At 44.1% G+C, this 23,177-nt stretch overlaps 1 protein-coding gene and 1 long non-coding RNA gene across 4 annotated transcripts; one reads left to right on the plus strand and one right to left on the minus strand.

Moving 5' to 3' along the window:
* Positions 1–615: 615 nt before the first annotated feature.
* Positions 616–17,341, plus strand: LOC307040188. 3 transcript variants are annotated; one of them, XR_013808442.1, is made up of 3 exons: positions 616–965; positions 1,402–1,729; positions 14,795–17,341. It is a non-coding gene; the product is annotated as an uncharacterized lncRNA (long non-coding RNA). The 3 variants fall into 3 exon arrangements; XR_013808443.1 differs by lacking the exons at positions 616–965; positions 1,402–1,729 and adding exons at positions 12,873–13,009; positions 13,101–13,252; XR_013808444.1 differs by lacking the exons at positions 616–965; positions 1,402–1,729 and adding exons at positions 12,879–13,009; positions 13,081–13,252.
* LOC307040187 (immunoglobulin superfamily containing leucine-rich repeat protein 2-like) lies at positions 8,295–23,073 on the minus strand. Its single transcript, XM_079682793.1, has 2 exons — positions 19,544–23,073; positions 8,295–13,290 (listed from the first exon to the last, which is right to left on the minus strand). Exon 2 carries the CDS (start codon positions 13,279–13,281, stop codon positions 12,370–12,372), a length of 912 nt encoding a protein of 303 aa, XP_079538919.1. The 5' UTR covers positions 13,282–13,290; positions 19,544–23,073; the 3' UTR covers positions 8,295–12,369.
* Positions 23,074–23,177: the final 104 nt, after the last annotated feature.

Here is a 23,177-nt window from a genome sequence, read left to right on the forward strand (position 1 = left end):
TAGAACATATAATGTTTAATCTTTTTGAAAAATATGATCGGACCATCAGTAACAGATTATCAGTCTTGTGTACAGATCAGTCCGATAAAGTCATGCCAAAACAGCGACGTTTTACGCGATAAATAGGCTACGGGTTTAAATATCAGCATTTGCCACGGAAGGCAAGTGGCAGCTACCGTAAACCTTCTCTTAACTCTTAACTTGTGGCATTTACTTGCCCCGGCGAGTTGTGGCATATACTTGCCACGGCAAGTTGTTGCATATAAGTTGTGGCATATACTTGCCACGGCAAGTTGTGGCATGGTTGTGGCATATACTTGCCACGGCAAGTTTTGGCATCTGTGGCAAATCTTGCCACAGATACCACGGAGTAGCGGCCTCCGTGGCAGATGCCGGAAGTACTTGCCACTGCCCGCAGATGCCACGAAATGCGCTTGCTGTCTCTCCGCTATCTCGTGAAGGGCCTGCTTTATGCGCTCCGCACAGTAACCCTGTCCGTCGAACGGTGTATGAGCGTGCTCACTAGCGCACCTCCCCCCCCCCTTCATAAAGTCAAAAGATCCGGTTTATTTCATTTTAAGGATGCGCACCAAGCAACATCTCCAGGTGCTCCTTTGAGAACCAGGGCAAAAAAGTTATGCACCCCTGGTTATGAAGGTTTTTATGCATGTAAACAGTCTGCATAGTAAAAAACCCTCAAAGTGCACCCTGTAGCGAGTAAAACACTGAAGAAAATACCTGTCTATGCTGCCCCAAAACACCTCGTTGGAGATTTCTCATTTTCCATTGTTTACTTCCTACTGTGACGTGTGAATTAATACCCAGAGGCCTCTGCTAGCATTTCACGAAACAAAGCTTCACAAACCTTTCAGCGATTCATAACGGGATATGTACAGCATAGGGCACTGAAGAACGATGCTGTTCCTACTTTGTTTGGACCAGCGGATGATTCGGATACACAACCTGTAAGTATTCATTGTTGTTTGTGTATTTATGATACGGGAGAATGTCTGCATTCACACACAAAATACTCATAGACAGTATACTCCGGGTGATTTACCGTACGGTCAGTGGCGTTCCTAGCGTAGCCTATATGCTATCGAGCTAAAAAAAGAAGGCTACCAAGAGCTAGACATGAGCTTGCTCGGGAAAACATTGTTTTTATGCCAGCTACATTACAATGAATGACCGAACGTAGCAGACTACCCGTATACGATTGCAATTGTAAGCATGTTCTTGCTAGCCTAATATGAACCACTCGCTGTTGTTCATAGTAGATTGGCATATTACACTGAACAACTAGCAAACGTAGGTTAGCATATTAATCTAGCTGGCAAGCTAACAAACCTAAAACAACTAAGTTTCTCTAATATTTTGTGATTTGCATTTTATTTCGTCCAGCCAGCTCAGGAAACTCCTGGCGTATCCGGCGGACAACACATGACGGGAGGACCACTCTGATGCCTCGTCCTAAAAAGCCCCAGCACCAGTTTACAAAGCTGTGATAGGCAAGATGCTGAAACTGCCTATAAGGGGAGGAATGTATGATATAGGCTACAGTGTGTATATGCATATTTACACATGCTCATATTGTACATTTCTAAAATTAAAGTTCGATGGAAATACTTAGTAGCCTTTCTTCCCTGAATTATTTGCTCCTATAACATATCATTCATATATAGCAAACCATGATTTGATTTTTCATCAACCACAGTACATTTTATTACAGGTAAGAATAACTTACAGTACTTTTCTTCCGTTCTACACCTCAAAGGTCCATAATCGAATCTGTACATGCTATGGAGGTTCTGCAGGGTGTATGGGTTGAGACAGTTTGGCTCTAGTCCTGGGTGGGTCCTGGGTAGGTTCATTCGTGTTACAACCTATAGGAACAAGATGGACACGTCTCTCCCTCACACCAGAGGAGTCAGGGAATCGGAAGCTCGGCTCTGCGGCTGCGGGTTGAAGATTTCGGACGCAGACTCACACCAGGTCTGCTCGTCCTGCCTCGGGCTGCAACATGCCCAGGAGGCTATCGACAACCCCGGCTCATGCGGGCATTGTGCCCGTTTCACCATAAAGAGCCTCCGCCGACGGCTAGCTCGCCAAGCTAGCTTGTCGGGTCAGGACCCCCTCATGTCCCCGGATTTGCCGGACGGAGTCAAGACACAGGGGCATCCGCCACAGAGATGGAGCCCCGCACTGTCGGTCTGGAGCTCATCAGCAGTGGCAGCTGGAGAACCGGAGTCCTGCGCCGTGTCAGGCTGGGACCCGGTGGCAGCGAGAGACGCGAGAGCGGAGCCCCACGCTACACCAAGCTGGGGCTCCCGGCTGGACCTCACCATGTTCTCGCCCACGGAAGATGTCCTGGAGTTGGACTACACGGAGGACGAAGAGGATGCCTCTGGATTCCTCCTGTCCGACTCGGATGAGCAGGAAGACAACGTCTTCATGTCATCGGCTCAGGCTGCAAAGCCGGGAGCGATGGCTGCTCTCCCGGGCGATAGCACACCAGCTTCGCCCTGTCTAAGTTTGGACCTGCAGGCCGTGTGTCAGCGTGCCGGGTCCAAACTAGACATCCCATGGCCCGAAATGGCCAAGGAGACCTCCAGGTCCCGTTACGAGGGGAAAAATTTGCCCCAAGCAACGAGGACAAAGAGGCAACTCCTTCCGGTCTTCCCGGAGATGTTGGATGAGGTGTCGGTCTCGTGGAGAGACCGGCCCTTCAGCAACAAGGCCCCAATCCAGGGTGCCTCCTCCCTAGACTGTGACGGTATGGAGAGGCTCGGCCTGCTCCACATACCGCCTGTGGAACCGCTGTTGGCAGCCCACCTCCTACCGAGGATGGCTACTACACCAAGCAGGAACCCCACACTGCCGGCGAAGGTGGACCGATTCCAGTCGACCATGTCCTACAGAGCCGCAGCATTGTCCGCCAGGGCTTTGAACGTTTCCTCGCTGCTAACCGTATACCAAGCGGAGCTCTGCGAGGATCTGTAAAGCAATCCTGGAACGGCAGTACTGGACGAGATAGCCGCGACCACGGACATCTGTCTCCGCGTTTCGGCCAGCAGTCGAAGAAGAAGCGGGCGGCCTGACAGCCTCCTCTTCTCCCCTCCGTGAAAGAGCTGGAAGTCCACGGTTCCCCAGCTCCAGATGTTTTCCCGCTACCTCAAGAGATGCCTCAACGCCATCCTCAAGTCTGCAAAAACACATGTCACGATATTGTTCTGTTTTCTCTTATAAACCATTTTCCGCTGACGCATCCAGGCTTCAGGCCGAGGGCGCTGCTCAAAAAAATGAAAAGAAAAACAATAAAAACAATAAAACCAATAAACAGTCCACCAATTGTTCCCCTTTTGAGAGCAGCTAAGGCCTCTCTCAAAAGGCGGATAATAGACGGGTCTGTAAAGCCACCACCGTCACGCGCATGCGCAGTGCTGGCTGGGGTTTTGAAGGCACCACCGTCACGCGCATGCGCAGTGTCAGTGGGGATTGTCGAAATGGGGTACCACCGTGTTCAGACACTAGAGGGCCCCATAACACAACAAATAGAGACTCAGAGGGTAAGAGACGTGACATCTCCGCTGGCTCTAAGGAGCAAACAGTGGGAGATTCTCACAATGTCTGCTTGGGTTTTCAAGACAGTAACACGGGGCTACAGACTCCAATTCGCTGTCACCCCCGCTCGCTTCTCGGGCATTCTGTATTCTCAAGCCCAAGGAGAGTCAGCCCATATTCTAGAGAGAGAGATTCTCTCACTTCTAGAAAAGAAGGCTATATCTATAATACCCGCCGAGCAGAGTCAGAGCGGCTTTTATTCCAAGTATTTCCTCGTTCCCAAACTGGGAGGGAACGGAATTCGGCCAAAACTAGATTTTTGAGGGCTCTGAACAAATATCTAAAAAGATACAAATTCAGAATGCTCACTCACACATCTCTGCTGCGTCTCGTGCGACAAAACGACTGGTTTACATCAGTCGACCTGAAAGATGCGTATTTCCACATCCCAGTATATTACCCACACAGGAAATATCTGAGGTTCGCATTTCAGGGGATCTGTTACGAATACAGAGTACTTCCCTTCGGTCTGTCTCTCAGTCCAAGAGTGTTTGTACGATGTACGGAAGCTGTGATAGCCCCGTTAAGACAACAGGGTATGCGCCTGGCAACCTACCTAGATGACTGGCTGCTTCTCGCACAGTCGGAGCAGGAGGCTATTACACAGACAAATGTCCTCGTAAAGCACCTGCTCAACCTGGGTTTCATAATATACACAGAGAAGAGCATGTTGTGCCCAGCACAGACTGTACTCTTCCTGGGTTTACACCTGAACTCGGTGCCCTTTACAGCCCGCCTGTCAGCAGCAAGAGTGAAAGCCTTCAGGGCTTGTCTCGCTCATTTCCAGCTGCGCAAACATGTTCTTTTCAGATCATGCCTGCGGTTACTGGGGCTCATGGCGTCAGCCATCCTGGTCGTACGACTGGGACGCTTACACATGAGGGAGTTTCAGCGCTGGGTAGTCACTCTAAAACTAAACCCCGCGCGTCATAGCGCGCGGAGAGTGATGGTTACTGTGAAATGCGTAATGGCACTGCGCCACTGGCTGCACCCGACTTTTCTAGTACGGGGCGTGCCTATGGGTGCTGTCCTTTCACGGAAGGTGGTCACCACGGACGCATGTCTGACAGGCTGGGGAGGTATTTACGAAGGTCGTCCGGTGAGGGGTCTCTGGAGCAGAGACCTCCAGCGGGCGCACATAAATTACCTGGAGCTTTTAGCGGTGTTCCTCACCCTAAAACGCTTTCTGCCTTTTCTCAGAGGACACCATGTCCTCGTGAGGACGGACAATACGACCACAATATCGTATATAAACCGACAAGGGGGTTTGCGTTCTCTCCAGTTACACATGCTGGCACGCCAACTGATCTTGTGGAGCTGCGGCCGTCTCCTCTCTCTGAGAGCGACGCACGTACCGGGTGTAATGAACCTCGGGGCAGACCTGCTGTCCAGAGGTGTACCACTATATGCAGACTGGACTCTACATCCAATGGTTGTGAGCCAGCTGTGGGTGCGTTACGGCCAAACCGCGGTAGATCTGTTTGCATCAAAAGGAAATGCTCACTCTCAGCTTTTCTTTTCAATGCACGATCAAAACGCACAATTAGGCGTGGAAGCGCTCGCGCACATTTGTCCTCCGGTCCTCCTGTACGCGTTTCCATCCCTGGCGCTGATACCCCCAACTCTGGCCAGAGTGAGGGAACAACGCCACACAATGATCCTGATAGCTCCGCACTGGCCTGCAATGTACTGGCTGGGGGAGATCTATCAGCTGCTGTGCGGTCAGCCGTGTCAGCTCCCCCTACGCAGAGACATACTGTCTCAGGCGGGGGGGACGATCTTTCACCCACACCCGGAGTGCATGGCCCTATGGGCCTGGCCCGTGAGTGGTACAATCTGAATACAGTGGGTCTCCCGCAGAAGGTGATAAACACTATTCAGAGTGCGAGAGCTTCCTCCACCAGGTCTCTTTATGACTGTAAGTGGAGGGTGTTTGAGGAATGGTACCTTCAAAAAGGGCATACCTCTTTTCAATGCCCTGTGGGAGTGATTTTATCATTTCTACAGGACCTAATTGAAAAACACAGAGCTTTCTCCACGATCAAAGTCTACCTGGCTGCTATTGCTGCATGCCATGTGGGCTTTGAGGGTAAGACGGCCAGCCAACATCCCTTGGTCTGCCGTTTTATGAAGGGAGCTCGCAGGCTCCTTCCTGTTTCCAGGTCACTGGTGCCCTTATGGGACTTGACAGTGGTTTTAGATGGGCTCACTCGAACCCCATTTGAACCCCTGGAAGAAGCTGACATGAAGCACCTGTCACTCAAGACAGTGCTGTTACTGGCCCTGGCATCCGCCAAGCGAGTCAGTGACATTCATGCGCTATCTGTACATCCTTCATGCACTCAATTCGCCCCTGGGCAAACAAGAGTGTTGCTGAAGCCCAACCCTTCCTTTATACCTAAGGTGGTTGGTTCATGTACCCCAATTGAGATTGAGGCATTTCTTTCGTCGCTGTGTCCATCCGGGGAACAGCAGCCGAATTTGCTATGTCCAGTCCGTGCTTTACGCACTTATATGGACAGATCAAAAGAGTTTCGTCATAATGACCAACTCTTTGTGTCCTGGGCTAACCCTCAGAAGGGCAAGCCTGTTACTAAGCAACGGCTCTCTCACTGGATTGTGGAGGCATTTGCTTTGGCTTACACGAGTCAGGGTCTGCAGGCACCTTCGGGTTTGCGTGCTCATTCGACTCGTGGTCTGGCTACATCCTGGGCTTTGTTCAAGGGTGTCTCCATCCAAGACATTTGTGCAGCAGCGAGCTGGTCCGCGCCGCTCACTTTTGTCCGCTTTTACAGGCTAGACGTCTCTGCTCCCAGTGTGGCCCGAGCAGTGCTGGGCACCCTGTTGAGTCAGAGCTCTACCTGTTAAGTTCTGGTTGGTTTGGTGATTTTCGAGATAAGCTCGTCTGGCAATACGGGAGCTACAATATCCCATAGTGAGACATCGAACGGAGTGTTATGAATGAGAACTATAGGTTACTTATGTAACCCCAGTTCTCAGAATAACATGAAGTGAGATGTCTCACCAGACGGCCCTCCTTGCTATGGTGAAGCGAGAAGAGATGCTTATTTTGAATGACGCATGCGACGTAGCGCAAGCTACTTATAGGGGGTGGATTCCCTGACGCTGACGTCAAGGTCACCTGCCAATCAGGATTGGCGTAATGAGATTGATGCTTCTGTTTGCTTCGCGGATGAGGCGCATCCCATAGTGAGACATCTCACTTCATGTTACTCTGAGAACTGGGGTTACGTAAGTAACCTATAGTTTTCAGCTAGCTGGCTACATAATGTTGTAACTGTCAGCTAGGCTACCTTTCTAATTTCTTTGCAACAGACGTTTTCCACTTCGGTAGGCATCATGGCGCAGTTTCCACAAGTGCACCTAAATAACAACAGTTGTAGGTACAGTTTGGTTAGCTAGCTGACAAACTTGTTACTGTGATGTAGACAAACGATGCAGTTCTAACATCTGAAATGTAAGAACGATACTAAATAAAAACTTTTCACTGTGAAACCGTCTGCTCTAGTCTAGTTTGGGACGGTGGATCAGGTCTATCACGTTGGTCTGTCTCACTTTCAGGATCAGACGGACTCCGGTTGAGACATACTGTACGGCTGTACCGACGCCATTGTAAAACTGATGTTCTGCTCAGAGCCAAAAAAAGCACTGTGTTAGACATGGGCGGAGCCTCTCTGGTGGTTGACTAATCAGAATAGAGTGGCCGAGCTGACCAATCGGAGCACACTGGGCTCACAGGGAGGGGGGGGCAGGAGCTCCAACAAGCTGTTTAGGACAGAGAGTGAATACCGGTGGATACACATACTTTACAGAGATGCTGTATGAGAAACCAATGTGAGTTTGGCAAATTGCACAGAATAAATCTATTTTAGTAGACCTCAACAATGGAATTATGATCAGTAGAAATGGCCATGACATGGGCATAAAGTACAATTATTTTATCTGAAAGAAAATCTACAAGAATGCAGGATCTCCACCCATGTTGACGTGCAGTAATGTTGTTGTGGAGTAATGGCCAAAGAGATAAGTAGTTTTTTTGTGAATAATTATTCTTGTATCAACAAGATGCCGTCATGAGCCGGATTGAGACTTTGGATCCCGGAATAAAACAGATTAAGATAAAGATCATTACTTCTTGTCTGTACTCTGCTCAAGCTGCAAGTGGTTTACTGAGTCTGATAAACGCATGACCTACTGAGGGCTAAATCAACTCCTTTCCCGAAACCACTTACAGGTGTAGAGGAGTGACAAGACTCCCTTTAGTTTCTTTATGTAGACTTCCCAAGAAATCATCATACAATACCATCCATCCATCTTCTCCCGCTTATCCGTGGTCGGGTCACGGGGGTAGCAGTTCCATACAATACAATATACAATATAATAAATATATTTATTTTAAAAACATTTAAAGAGTAGTTTGTAGTTTAAATTAAGACAATGTAACTTTTTGGAAAAGCAGGTCTTTCTCCACAATAAAACACCACCGCTTAATTTAATTTTCTCATGATTTGCTGCTGGAGCCTTACTAGGTCTTGACGAGCTTTTGGATGCTAGTGTTTGCTAACTTTAGCCAGATATTGCTGTAATGGACATACTAAGCTGGTTCCCAAATTATCTTTTTTCTTCTAATTATCACTTGTGGCAACAGTGGCTACTGTGCAAGGCAAGGCAAGTTTATTTATATGGCACATTTCAACACAAGGCAATTCAAACTGCTTTACAAAAATGAAAAACATTAAGAGCATTAAGAAACATATTATGAAAAGACATTTAGAAACACTCATTTAAAAGTAACAATATAAAATGGCATTTAAAAACACTAATTTAAAAGCAAAAATACATGAATAAAGGTTACAGTGCAGTGTGAGATACACATCTGAAGTGTTTCCATCATTGCTAACTTTTAAGCAGAAATAGTTTTCTATCACCTCCCTTTCTTTCTACTTTCTTGTTTAACTTGTCCTTTAGTTATTTGAAGTGTTTCATGCTAAACGAACCCCACTTTGGAAAAATCCAGTGGCGAACCGTGTCTATCACAACTGGACCTTCTGTAGCCACACACACTAATAATCCAACTGAAACCAGCATGGACATATGTTTTAAAAATGTGCTTATCCAGAAAAGCCTAGTTTGGACACTTTACGGGCAGAAGAAACATTTCTATTAAAGAAAGAATGATACATTTCTGTCTTTTTATGCCTTTATTAGCTACTTACTTGAATTTTTATTCAAATTAATTAATCAATTATTTTTATATTTTATTATAATGTAGAGACAAGGCTTTTAGTGACAATCATGTATTGCGTTACAATTCTATGTAGAAAAAAAAAAGTCTAAATATGATATTTGACCTCAAATTATCTGAGGCCTGGCACCCCCCCTGCGATCTTTGGCGCCCCCCAGGTTGGGAACCACTGATCTAGATCCTCTGTCTCGAGCCAGTTAACTAGCGGGCCTTTTAGAGTACCCTGAAACTCTGAAAGAATACGCCCATTGGCTACAAATCAATATATTGGTTGATCAAACTGTCAGTCCAAACGTACGCTCTCATTCAGTGCAACGGCCAGGGCATTCGATCAAGGATGTAGAATACCTTGGTTGAAGGATATTCTACCCAGAGACCCAGAACAAGATCTGATTGGTTGCTTTCTTTTCTAACACAAAACCACTGAAATGCGTAGTGCATGTTCCGAGAAGGACAACAAATCAACGTAACATTGTAATATTACAGATAACAACACAGATACGATTCTCATTTATTCATTTTATATACATTTTATTACATTTTATTACATTTTATTTATATAATTAAATCGATTTTTTGTTTGTTTTATCTGAGTGTTCCACTGAATACCTTGAAGGCCCTGACGGTTCGCCACTGGAAAAATCTATTCTGACCCCATGGTAACTTTTTTTTTTTTTGTGCGACAAAAGTTACATTGTCTTGCTTTAATATAAATACGTTACTGGAAAAAATATCTTATATTTTTAAACTCCGATACCATATGTGTAGATTTTGCAAAACTAATATAATATGGGACTTATAAGCTAATATTAATGTGTTTTATGTCAATGCACATTTTTATTTGATTAATCTTTTCCAAAACCAATTGGTTATAAATATGAATAAAGTAAACGATGTGCCTATTGTTTTTGGAGTCAGATATTGTCTCCTCTGCAGCAAAGCATTTTCATTGAACATTCTCCAAACGCCTCTCTGACCACTGACTATTTCGACAGAGGGAGAGTTGAACAGCAGGTGCCTCCACCCTTCCTTGAACACAAATAATCTGTCAACAGGATTGTCACAGGAACTTAAAAAAATAAAATAATGACCTCTAATAAATATGGCCTCAACATGTGCACGCTCTTCTGCTCCACAATACATACTCACTGTGTGCTGTACTGTCCGTGCACACGCTTTGGAGCCCAGGATGATTTTAAAGGCTTTGGTTTGGACTGAGCTTTTGTTGAAAGGAATTCACTTCTAACATCTTCCCTGTTCCCCTAGCTTTAAAGGAAGATTATTACTTACTCAATGATATTGCAGTAATTTATGAAGGACACTGAGGTTATTGACGGATATTGAGATGCTCCAAACACACACTATTATTGACACTCAGTATTATTTAAACTGGGCCCTGCTGCTGACTGGTGGTGCTGCTCTTTTGCTCCATCGTACACCACCTCTCTCTTCCTGTCCAAGCTTCTCTTTTTACAAAGTAACCTGGCTACAGCATGTTTCTGACTTATATCTATTACGATTCTTCCAAACACAGCGACCACTGTGAGGGTAGGTTCACAGCACGTGTGTTCCTGCTTTGATTGTTGAGTTGTAAGCTTCATCTAAGTGAGTTTGGCTTAATGTTGCTAACATCCTGGCCAAGGACAAAGGGGCTGAGAATGACAATTCTTAGTTTGAAAAAACTGGAGGTTTGGCCCAACACAAAAGCATAACAAAGAAAAGAAAGGAATGTTTAGTTTAAAATAGTAAATTGTGCACAGTGGCGAACCGTCAGGGCCTTCAAGGTATTCAGAGAATACCCTGGAACACTCAGATAAAACAAACACAAAATCGATTTAATTATACAAATAAAATGTAATAAAATTAATAAATGAGAATCGTATCTGTGTTGTTGATCTGTAATATTACAGTGTTACGTTGATTTGTTTGTCCTTCTCGGACCATGCACTACGCATTTCAGTGGTGTTGTGTTAGAAAAGAAAGCAACCAATCAGATCTTGTTCTGGGTCTCTGGGTAGTATATCCTTCAACCAAGGTATTCTACATCCTTGATCGAATGCCCTGGCCGTTGCACTGAATGAGAGCGTACATTTGGACTGACAGTTTGATCAACCAATCATATATTGATTTGTAGCCAATGGGCGTTTTCTTTCAGAGTTTCCCTCGGTTCCAGGGTATTCTAGAAGGCCCACTAGTTAACTGGCTCGAGACAGTGGGTCTAGATCAGGGGTCACCAACCTTTTTTAGGATGAGAGCTACTTTCAAAAAATAAAACAAGTCGGGGGCTACTTTTACTCCTCTTTTTTTTAATGTTTTTTGCAGTGTATATATTTAGCACATTTTAACATTATTATATGCTTACCTTTAACCTTTGTGTGCTGTTTGGGTCTGTGGGACCCGTTTTCAGTGTTTACTAAAATAACATGTATGCAATTTAATTATTTTAACCTGCTTTATTTGGGGGTGGACCTCACATCCTCCAGGGGAATTTTCTTTTAAATGTTGAAGTGAAATGCATCTATCTGGAGCACTTTGAGCACAAAATGAATTGATGGATACAGCTCTCAACGCTCATATGAAAGGGAGCTGTATACTTTTTCAATAATCCAAACATCTTTAGGATATGATCACAACCAATAACAAATCATTTAAACTTGTTTATTCTTATCTTATGTTACCTAGTTAGCATTCTATCTTTTCATTTATGCATATTTGACTAATCACTCCCCTTTTAAACTGTTTTTTTTTAAGGAAATTACGCCATGTGTATGTGTGCATCAAGTGCAATACATATATATGCAAGTTGCAACACACACACAGTAAAACTCTGCCCCTCATGTGTTGTATAGGCTGGCATGATAGGCTGTTCAATGGGGCTGATGTGTAGATTCTGCCAGAAGGAAAATCAGCGGGGAGGTGCCACATTGCTTTTCTTCCCGACTGCAACGCTGGTCCCGCAAATCAAGCAAGAACGTGATTGGTCGATATTCATTGTGGGGGTGGGGGGAGGGGTGTTAGATATATATAGAGTTGTAGTAAGGAGATAGGGTTCGCTATGATTGAGGTTTCGTTTATGCATAGGGTAGGTTCTTTTAATTACATTTCCTTTTTGTTTTGTGTATTTTATACTTTTTGGATTTGCTTGGCGAGCTATTTTTAGAACATGCTCGGCGGGCGACTCACTTTGCCCCTGCGGGCAACTAAGTGCCCGCGGGCACCGTGTTGGCTACCGCTGGTCTAGATGAATGCGACGAAGCAATTCATGCCGTGTTATTGTTTTTTAACGTTGAAATGACAAGTGCACCAGGTGAAGATGAAGTTGTTGCGGAATTGTTGTGAGTAGCTCGCTACCCTTTTCAAGGCGACAATTCAGTGAAAAGATGGACATTATAATGCCGCCGCCGCGGCGGCGGGGTGTGTGTGTGTGTGTCTACAGAAGGTCCAGTTATGATAGACACGGTTCGCCACTGATTCTGCAAAGCCTATCTGAAAATCCCAGACACTGTTAAAGCCAGTGTGATGGTGATCCATGTTATCTGCAGATCAACAGCAGAGCAGCTGCAATTCCCACTGACCTCCCGGCTGACCTGTGGTGTGGGGCTGCCTAGTGCCTCATAATTTATAATAACCGTTGAACCCTCGTAGAGCTCTGTGGTCTCAATTTTGGGCTTGTAGGAGATTTTGACAGTGGGGGCCTTGCAGTCCAGTTTGGGAATCAATGTAACCATTGTGCCCTTCAGGTGTTCAGGGGCCTCGCATGAAACTAAATTTGGCTCTGGGACAGAAATCTTTGTTGTCAGAATCCAATCCCTCAGCCACTCCAGGCTGCAGGAGCATGTGAAGGGGTTGTTAAAAATCTGAAGGTGTGACATGGAGGTGAGAGCATTAAAGGTGCCCTGCACGATGGTGGTGAACTTGTTGTTGTTGATGCGCAGCGACCTCAGGTCTTTGAGAGTGGAGAAGGCGTCCTTAGGAAGGCTCAGCATCTCATTGTTGTTCATTTTGAGAAGCTGCAGGTCTATAAGGTTGAGCAGATCCTGCCACGGAAAGTTCACAATTTTGTTGTGGCTGATGTCCAGGTTGCGGAGCTGGACGAGGGCGGCCAAGGTGTCCTTTTCTATGGTAACTATCTCATTGTGGGCCAGCCAGAGAGAGGTGACCTGCGTGATATTGATGAAGCTTTTACTTTTCAGTATTTTGATTTTATTGGCAGAAAGGCTCACGGTGGTAACGTTGGAGGGCAGACCCAGGGGGACCACCAGCAGGTCTTTGTAAGCACAGTCAGCAAACTGGTGGGCAAATTTATCCTGGCAGCTGCAGAGCTCTGGACAGCACTGCACAACGCCGACCACGATAGTCCACAAGGTGAGGAGCTGAAGGAGCCATCCCGCCATTTTCTGCACCTGCAAGCATCAATTATCAAACATTAGGCACATTTTTAGAAGGCAAGCACATAAGCTCCATTATGTCCATTACACCAGCGGACATGCAATGGGAAAGCTTTTATATCTAATATCCATTTGACACTGAAAACAAAAACAACCAAAGACAAATAAACTGCTGATGTCTTACAATCTGATACTGATGATCACATGCAAAGTTTATTTTTTAAATTACAGGGCACCATGCATTGCAAAAAAACGGCATGTTCACTTTTAAAGCACACATACACATATGCTGTATCATGTTTGCAGCAATTTCAGGGAAAGGTGTTCTCTCAGCACGCCTTCACCATCCGCTGCGGACATACTGGCAATATTAATATCAATTTTTGCATTGAATCAAAACCATTTGACTTTAAGAAATTAAAGTTAAATTGCTAAATTAACATTATCAATCTGCACAGCTGGTATTTTGCTCTCATTATCACACGGGCATCTGTCCTTGTGATTCTGTCATGGTTTTGGATTTATGTTTTCATTTTCCACCTTTTAAAAAAATATGTTTTCCTCTTTGTGTCTTGTCTGGTCCTACTTCCTGTGTTTGCCTTCCTGTCTTAAAGGTCCCATGTCATGGCCATTTCCACTGATCATAATTCCATTATTGAGGTCTACTAGAATAGATTTATATTGTGCAATTTTGCAAACTCACATTGGTTTCTCATACAGCATCTCTGTAAACTACGTATATTCACTGAATTTCACTCTCTGCCTTTAACGGCTCGTTGTAGCTCCAGCCCCCACCCTCCCTGTGAGCACAGTGTGCTCTGATTGGTCGGGACGTTGTGAATCGCGCTAAGCTCCGTGGAGGTGTTGTTTCCTTGTTTATACTCAGTGAAACACAGCCAAACTCATCCTGAGCACACACAAAGTCACAGCCGAAGTAAAAACAATAAGTGTGGCTTGATATTGAGTAAGAAAAAGGTTGATAAACGCTGTGAGAATGGGTCTGCAGAGAGAATTTCGCCACGATCCCAACTGTATGTTATCAGCCTGCAGCCAGGGAGCAGAGATCAGCAGAGCTGCCTGCACTGAGTGTGTGTGTGAGGAAGTCCATGGATTGGTCAATTTGGACCAATCAGAGGGGGCTTAACGTAACGGCTCCGCAGACGTAACGTAACGGCTCCACGGATTGGTCCATTTCGTTCCGGGTACGGTTGACATCATGCGTACCCGGAAGAATCAAATGGACAATGACGTATCTCCAACGAGGCGTTTTGGGGAGGTATTTTCTGTGTTAAGAGTTTTACTCGCTACAGGGTGTACTTTGAGGGTTTGTGACTTTGCAGACCGTTTACATGCATAAAAACCTTCATAACACACAAGGGGACGGGTAATAACCAGGAAAGCATGACATGGGACCTTTAAGTTTCCCTCCTGTGTCTGATTGTCTCACCTGTTGCCCTTGTGTTTCTGCCTCCCCTGCCCAGCTGTGTCTTTTCCTGTGATTACTCTTCTGTGTATTTAGGCCCAATCCCAAATCACCCCCTCGACCCTACCCCTCCGTGACGGAGTGAACTCCGTCTGTAGCCACACTCGCAGCTGAATGAAGTTCCCTCCATTAAGGGTTAAGGGTCTCTCCCTTAGGGATAAGGTGAGAAGTTCGGTCATCCGGGAGGGACTCGGAGGAGGAGCCAGTTGAGGTGGTATTCCATGCAATTCCTGAAATCTGACGGTAAGCCAGTGCTTAACCATTTCCTAGTTGTAAGCTTATTGGACGCCATTCTGCTCCCGTCTGAGGTTGCAGTATGTAAATGTGCTGCACACACCAGCAACACCGACCCTGTTTCATTAGGAAATGCTGCTGCTGACTCAGCTGCAAAGGCAGCCACTCTGATTCCTCTCGCACCACACGCACACTCGTTTGTTAACATCCCTGTTTCCTCCATCACTGACAATATGTCGTCACTAACTGCCATGCAGCAGTTAGCTCCACCAACAGAAAAAGCATAGTGGAAAACTGCTGGTGCTACCTTTGACCCCACCTCCAGCATCTGGGTTGGTCCAAATTCCAATCCATGTCTCCCGAGGCATTTTTTCTCACATGTTGCTAAATTGACACATGGGTTGGATCATGGGTCAAAAGGGGTGATGTTAGAGGCTATCAATCAGCATTGGTTCACAAGGGGATTCACAGTAACAGCTCAAAAGCACTGTGAAGCATGCTTAATTTGCATTACGCAAAATTCTGGTAGACCGGTAAAGGTTACAGGAACAGGTGCACAACCACCCCCAACTAGACCATTTGAGCACCTAATGCTGGATTTCATCGAACTTAGTCCATCAGAGGGTAAGAAACACTGTCTTGTAATGGTTGACATGTGGTCCAAATGGGTTGAAGCATTTCCGGTAAACGCACAGACAGCAAATGCTGTGGCTAAAGCTTTACTAAGGGAAAATATTCCTAGATGGGGGATACCAAGCAAGATCTCTAGCGACAATGGTTCACATTTTGCTCATGAGGCCATTGCACAGATAGGAGAATACCTTGGCGTGGACATCAGAAAGTATTGTGCTTACCATCCAGAGTGGTGGTGCAGTGGAAAGAGAGAACGGTACAATCAAAAACAAGCTAGCAAAATGCTGCGCAGACACAGGTTTATCCTGGAAACAAGCCCTGCCCATTGTGCTGATGTACATGAGAATGCGGAAACGAACACGGAGTCAACTCAGCCCTTTTGAGATCCTTTTTGCAGCTCCTCCACAGATTGAGATCAAGGCGCCAGGATGTCCTCTCCCCTCCACAACTTTGTGTGAGGATGCTATGTTGTCATATTGTGTTAACCTGTCATCCAATTTAGCAGATATCAGACGCCAGGTAGCGGCAGCTCTACCTACCCCTGCTACTGGTCCACTCCACCGTATCCAACCAGGCGACTTCGTGCTGGTCAATGACTTCCGGAGAAAGAGCTGGAGATCCAGCCGTTGGCAAGGTCCCTACCAGGTGCTTCTCGTCACCCAGACAGCGGTCAAGGTCGCCGAGAGAGCCACGTGGGTCCACGCCAGCCACTGCAAAGCTGTCATCTCCGCCCCAGTCTAGCCGGTCCAGTAGAAACAGACGACGACAAGTGACTTGCCAAGTCACCACCAGCACCACACACGCAGCACATACACCCTAGTACCACACACAAGACTCATGGGCGACGGCCAGCTGTGCTTTTTCATATGCCTCTGGTTCCTCGTCTGTGCCGTCATGATGTGGGGTTTAATTGACATGGTCATGAAGGCACGGGCTCAGTCAGACTAGACACATCCACGAAGCAGACGACAACACCAAGAACATAAACTTTGTGCCTGATCACTGGCGAGTGATCGAAGATGGAGCCCCTCGGACAAGAATTAGCTAACGCCCACCTGGAAAGTATGATCTCCTCCTTTTACACAATACACCGCTCTCCTTCAAACCACTGACAATGTTACGACCAACCGAGAATCAGCCCCCACTGATTCCGACACTGAAGAGTCAGACACCGAGCTGTAAAATTGTGTGTAAAATTGCCATTCCCTCGTTTCAGTATTCTTTTGCTTTCCACATACAGAGTCTGCCCTCCACAAAAACAGCCACTTTCCATGATATGTTTATGATGTGTTTATTTAAACCAGGTTGTATTCATTGATGTGTTATATTAGTCTATCCTGTCATTTGTTTTATTTTCATGATTGATCACAGTATGATCAAAAGGGGGGGAATGTAGTGGCAATTTCTTATATTACTTTATATAGTAAAACCAAATGATGATATTATGCTTAGAAATTGTTTGGTCAACTCGACCTGTTATACCACACGGTAGCTTCCCGCCAAGGTCGTACCTGGAGGATGTGGCCCTCCCTATGAGAGCATTGTAAGATAACAGTTTTCCAAGGAAAGTCTTATCTCTTTTACTTCCTGCACAGCAACAGTCCTCTATAAAACATACACACACATTATACCCTGTGTGCACTCCTTTAGACTACTCTGTACTCTGTGAGACATGTACCTTTGAAGCGCTTCAAATAAAGAACCAACGAAAGACAACGCTGCTTGCTTTCACCAGTTTATTATTTATTACTCTCATTGTACATCTTTACAGTATTGACGAGTTTAAAATATCCACGACAGCGGCTAACATGGTCCGGAGCAGGTTAGGTTGCAGTCTAAGAGATCAACTCAGTGAAAGCACCGCCTGCTGACCAATCAGAGCTCAGTGTGCGGAGTTTAAATCGATCAAGTCATATTACAGGATAAAGGAAATACAGAAAAACTGCTGTTGCAGGAAAGACGGCCGGCAAAAATCACTGACTGTGTGAACGTGAACATTAATAGAATATCACCTCCCATCTTCAGAGCAATCTGACTATTATAACATTAGCGTTAAGAAAGCTTACTTAAATATCTGCCACAACATAAGTAACCGGATCAAAGTAACATTACGTACAGTCCGCGGCACTGTGAGTGCAGATGTCAATGTGTCCCATTATCATTCATATCACATCATAATGTATCATATATTTCCTTATCTGAGTCAGCTTATTGAGCCGGATCTGGCCGTGCAACACTCACAGGCCGTTTCTCAATCTCGAGGATACTGTCTTCCAAGCCAATATTTCAAGGATGCTACGTCATCGAGTGCCGCCGAAGGACTGTTACAATCTCCAGCATACTTGGAATTCCACCGAGGCCGCGTCCTTGGTTTGGGGGAAATTTATGGGATGCACATGGATAGACTTTGCGTCCTTATAATCCCCACAATGCTTTGCGCACGGACCAATTTCAAAAACTCTTGCGGAGAATGGCTGAACCGACGCAGCATGCATTTAAATGTAAGTATGTAGTGGAGTAGAAAATGTGTAGTGTTGGTAAATGTGTTTTTGTTAAATTTGTTACCACCATAAATGTGTTCCGTGAAAGTAAAGCAAGTTCATAATTAGATAGACATCGTGAGGTATTTATTTTCGGTACAGTTTATGTTGAAACCGTTAGAGAGAGTGGCACACTTGTTAGCCTGTTCCATTCTTCTTCGTTTTCCGAAGCCATGGCTTGGAAGCATACTTGCTTCGTTTCTGAAGGAAGTGACTTGGAAGTACGCGACTACCAAGCCAGCATCCTCGCGATTGAGAAACGGCCACAGTGTCACATACTGTATGCAGAAGTATTATTTGAAGCAACATATTAAGTTGACGAAACACTTGAGTCAAATGTAGGCTAATTAAAGTCAGCTCGTGTCTTAGACGGGGCAGTGATATCATAAACCTGTTAATGTACGCATTCAAACACTTTTTCTTTTACCAGCTGTATTCACCTTGCAGGTGCAGCTATGTGGCTTTTCTCCTGGATAAAGTGTTTAAGTCATGGAAGTACGCCGGGCTCGGTAGAATTCCAAGTATGCTGGACATTGGAACACTAGCCTACTTCGGCAGCACTCGATGACGTAGTATGCTTGAAATAGTGGCTCTGGAGCAGCTTTACTCGAGGTTGAGAAACACCCCGGAGTTTGCTGCATGAGTTGCACTGTATGATCTGTGGTGTTGTGGGCTGTCACTCAAAAACTGAGTAGCCAATGGGGACGCACCCCTGAAAGTCCCGCCCACCTGGGACGTTTGTGTCAGAATCGAAAACAAAAAATGAGGGTGTGCAAACCAGAAGAGCTGCAGGGAGAGCAACAGTCTGATCATTGAGAAAGAAGCAAAGAGAACTGCAAACAAAACGATATGTTAAAACAAATAAAAAATACTTATAGTTTACATGATTACACACATGATTTGTTTTCAACTTGTAGTTTTATTATTGAAATTAAATTTATTTTGCTTGACTCTGAGAATTTACTTTTTTTCTCTCTTAAACTCTTAGTTTTGCTTGATTCTGAGAAAGTGTTGCTTTATCTGTATGAAACAAAACTAATTAATCCCATGTCCTTCCTGTCACGCTCCATGTATGTTCCTGAAGTTTGTTGTCCTAATCCTTCCTCGTGCGCCCTGGTTTCCTCCCTCGTAGTACCCCCTGGTTTTGGTCATGTTAAGTTGTTCCTTGTTTTCTTTGGTCATCGGCTTTGGGAAATAAAGCTCGCTTTTTGTTACTTCACCTTTTGTTGTCCTTTTGCTGCATTTGGGTCCTATTTCCCCCCAACCCTGACAGATACAGAGTTACAATTAACCCCCGGAGCGATGTTTTCCACTTCTTTTTATCTTGATCTAAATGATTCTTGCAGTAGCAACACCATCAACTACTTAATCGTCTTACCTGTAAAATGTTAACTTCAATTCCTGTGTCTTATTAATCACTTCCTGGAGTTTTACAATCCTCTGAAACAAGTTTAATGGTCGGAAAAACTGGATTCCTTTAATGTTGCGGATCTGTTCACATGACTTTTGCAGGCGTGGTCTCGTTCTTTCCTATGAGAGCTGCTCATTGGCGCATGAAGACAAGACATGGCCCAACTTTTGAGAGAAACAACAACGTAGTGCATTATTTTATGTTTTGGTTCATATTTGTTACTTTTCAGAGAGCGAAACGTCACAGATCACCTGTCATGCCTGGCTGTCAGAGCAGAAGAACCCGTATGTGCGCTCTGTTGCTCAAAGACAGGATTTAAGTTTAGTTGTGTTGAGGGTAGCCTACCAGGCTTACATTTCCAGCATTGCTCGAATATAAATACAACAAAAGCCAACAAATAGACTAACAAACAAACACAAACAAAAAGGACCAGGCTGAATTCATAGTAAACGCATAGAAAAAAGACCCATAATCTTCACATCATATCAAATGAAGATGATTGCATTTTATTGTGTTATGTAATGTGACACTCGCCTACATTTAATTTTTAGTGAAGGGTACAACCGGATGTCGCATACAAACTAATAGAAACGTCTTTATGGAATTGTTATTCTCAAATATGCTCATTGCTCAATGGCAAACATGAAGTCCTATATTTATTTTTAAGTTAACCCACCGGTTTGTTTGCAATGTATTAGGTCACGTATCGTATGTCTATAGCTTTATTATCTTAAAAAAAACCAATCACTATAGCTCATTGTTGCTGAAATGTTTAAATCCTAAAGATTAGTATCCAAGGGGACTTGTTCCCTGCTCAAATACTGCCATCGTGTGGTGTACTGTGGCATGAACTCTACTAGTTTAAACAACAAACCACTTAGCCTAAATGGCCCAGTGCAAAACACCAATTCAATGATCAGTAAGAGAATATTTAATGAATCTATAGACTTTGAGTCACACTTGTTTAACTTACTACAAGCAATAAGGTTGAATCCTTAGTTCATAGCTTTGTCTGAACTTTTGGAGATATCAGTTTATCTGAGTGTTGAAACGGTATGGGGAGGGGTCCATTTTAACTTGTTACCTTTCATTGGTACTTATTAATAATGCATTGTGTATTATTGTCGTTCATTATGATATTTATGTTGAAACAAAATCACACACACAGTATAATCCCCACCTCAATGACTCTAGAAGATACTTGTGATTTGATTAACTTGAAAGCTAACGAGTACTTTCTTAATCCCTTGAGGGGAAATGTATTACTTTCTCTTGGGCTGGAACTGGTAAAATGAATAAATGGGCATGTATGTTGTTTTAAGACTCAACAATACTTGGTTTTAGGGTTAAGGTTGAGTTTAGGGTATTTATTTGTGTTTCTTCAGTCCTGTTGAACAACAGTGACCTCTGTTGTCAAATGACTAAAACAACTACACACATCAACTGCTGAATTTACTGTGTTGTTTGACCAGGCTGGTCACTGAGAGACATGTCTGTTAAGAGTTCATTTTATGCTGAGGGTTAGGTATTATGCTATCATAGATTGATATTTGAGGTTGTAAATATGTCAATCCTGTTATGACTGTAGAATTAATCTGTATAATTATTGTACACCTAACAATCCTGTAGGTACATTTTACAGTATATGTTTTACAAATGGCAAATATATTTTATACAGTGTTGCTTTTCTGGGTTAAGTTTGTTTTTAAACTCAGGGAGGGGTTCCCTTGCTTGAAAGATTTCTTTGTTTGTTTTTTTTGTACCACAATTATTTGGCAGTCTTCAAGTCTTCCCTTTCCGGAGGCACAGCAGGAAAACGGGGAGCTGTAAATTGTGGCCCAAGTGGGATCAAGGTCTCTTCAGGCTCGTATCAGAGCACAACAGTGACCAGAAGCTCAAGTCCCCGTATCTCAAAGTTTGGACTGCGCGCCATCGAGACTCAGAGCTGCTGATACCCAAAGTGCCTCTTAAAGGTCAACAACACCTGACAAAATAATTCCATTATGTTGTTTCCATTGCCTGGGAAAGATCAATCAATCAAGTCTCAAACTGTTGCCGTCATCAAGTATAACATCTGGACAGGCTTAATAGACTACAAGTGAGAGACTGATTTTCTTTACCCATAGTGTACCCAAATTAGCTTTATATTATTGTAATGTTGTCCTTTGTGCAACAGAAAATGTGCTCATACACTTAAACCATTCCCTTGGGCACTTCCAGTGTCAATCAATTCATTGTGAATGGCGCAGTTTCAGACTTTATACATTTCAGTTTTACAACTCATGTTCTTTTGGATTTGGAAGAAAGTTATTACCAACATGTTTTTACTATCTTAGATGATAGGAATGAAGTGCACAAATGTACCCCAGTGATGCTTATTCATACAGCATGCAGCCAAGGTTACATACAGCTTTAGCAGAGAGGTTACAGCATTCATTCAACAGGCTGGAGCAAACAATGACTAATAGTGGTGTAGTCGACCGCAGCTACATGAAAACATATTTTGAATGTCTCACCCTGAACTACAAGTAACCTTGCCAACTGTCTGCAGGCTGACAGACACTGAACTACAGGAGGCAGTGAGCTGTAAGGTCAGGTGACGCGTCAACTGCAGCTTAAACGAATGACTCCATGATCCTAATTAAAGTGACCTGACAGCAAGTTTGTACAGTAGGTGAATCTTCTTTAGCCACACTGCACTCCCTGCTGTTTAAGCTATAATAACAGTTTTAAACAGTCTACATGAAGCAAACTCTTTCTCAACTGTGTTTTACCCTCGGTTGAAAACAACTGACTCATTTGTGGTGTTGGTGGAGCCTAACACCGCACTTTCTATGCTTCATATTTATTTGGAACACATTGTGTTGAAAGATTGTTTCCTAAACTTAGGGTGAGACCCTCACATAGTACAAGCAGGGTTTGGTACCAAAATAGGAGACCGAACACGCCTAGCTGCTTCAATTTTGTTATTTCCTCAGTAACAACAAACTCACATCAGTTTGTTTTTGTGTCGTGCCAGAGTTAAGAAGTATTCATTATCTGAGAAAGGAAATCAGATTTGACTGTCCAAGTAAATGTGTGATCTGGGTGTTGATCTTAAATGTTAGATGCTGTAGATTTTCTTTTTAGATGCTGTAGATTTTCTTTTTCAGATCAAATTAATTTCTTTTCGAAAACAGCAGGATCAAAACACTTTAAAGCTTTTGAAGAACAATTATTTTTATCCGAAAGAAAATCTACAAGAATGCAGGATCTCCACCCATGTTGCCGTGCAGTAATGTTGTTGTGCAGAAATGGCCAAAGAGATAAGTAGTTTTTTTGTGAATAATTATTCTTGTACCAACAAGATGCCGTCATGAGCAGGGTTGAGACTTTGGATCCCGGAATAAAACAGATTAAGATAAAGATCATTACTTCTTGTCTGTACTCTGCTCAAGCTGCAAGTGGTTTACTGAGTCTGATAAACGCATGACCTACTGAGGACTAAATCAACTCCTTTCCCGAAACCACTTAGAGGTGTAGAGGAGTGACAAGACTCCCTTTAGTTTCTTTATGTAGACTTCCCAAGAAATCATCATACAAAAATATATAATCTTTGAAA

This window comes from Notothenia rossii (genome assembly GCF_949606895.1).
Source record: "Notothenia rossii genome assembly, chromosome: 5".
Taxonomy (NCBI): Eukaryota; Metazoa; Chordata; class Actinopteri; order Perciformes; family Nototheniidae; genus Notothenia; species Notothenia rossii.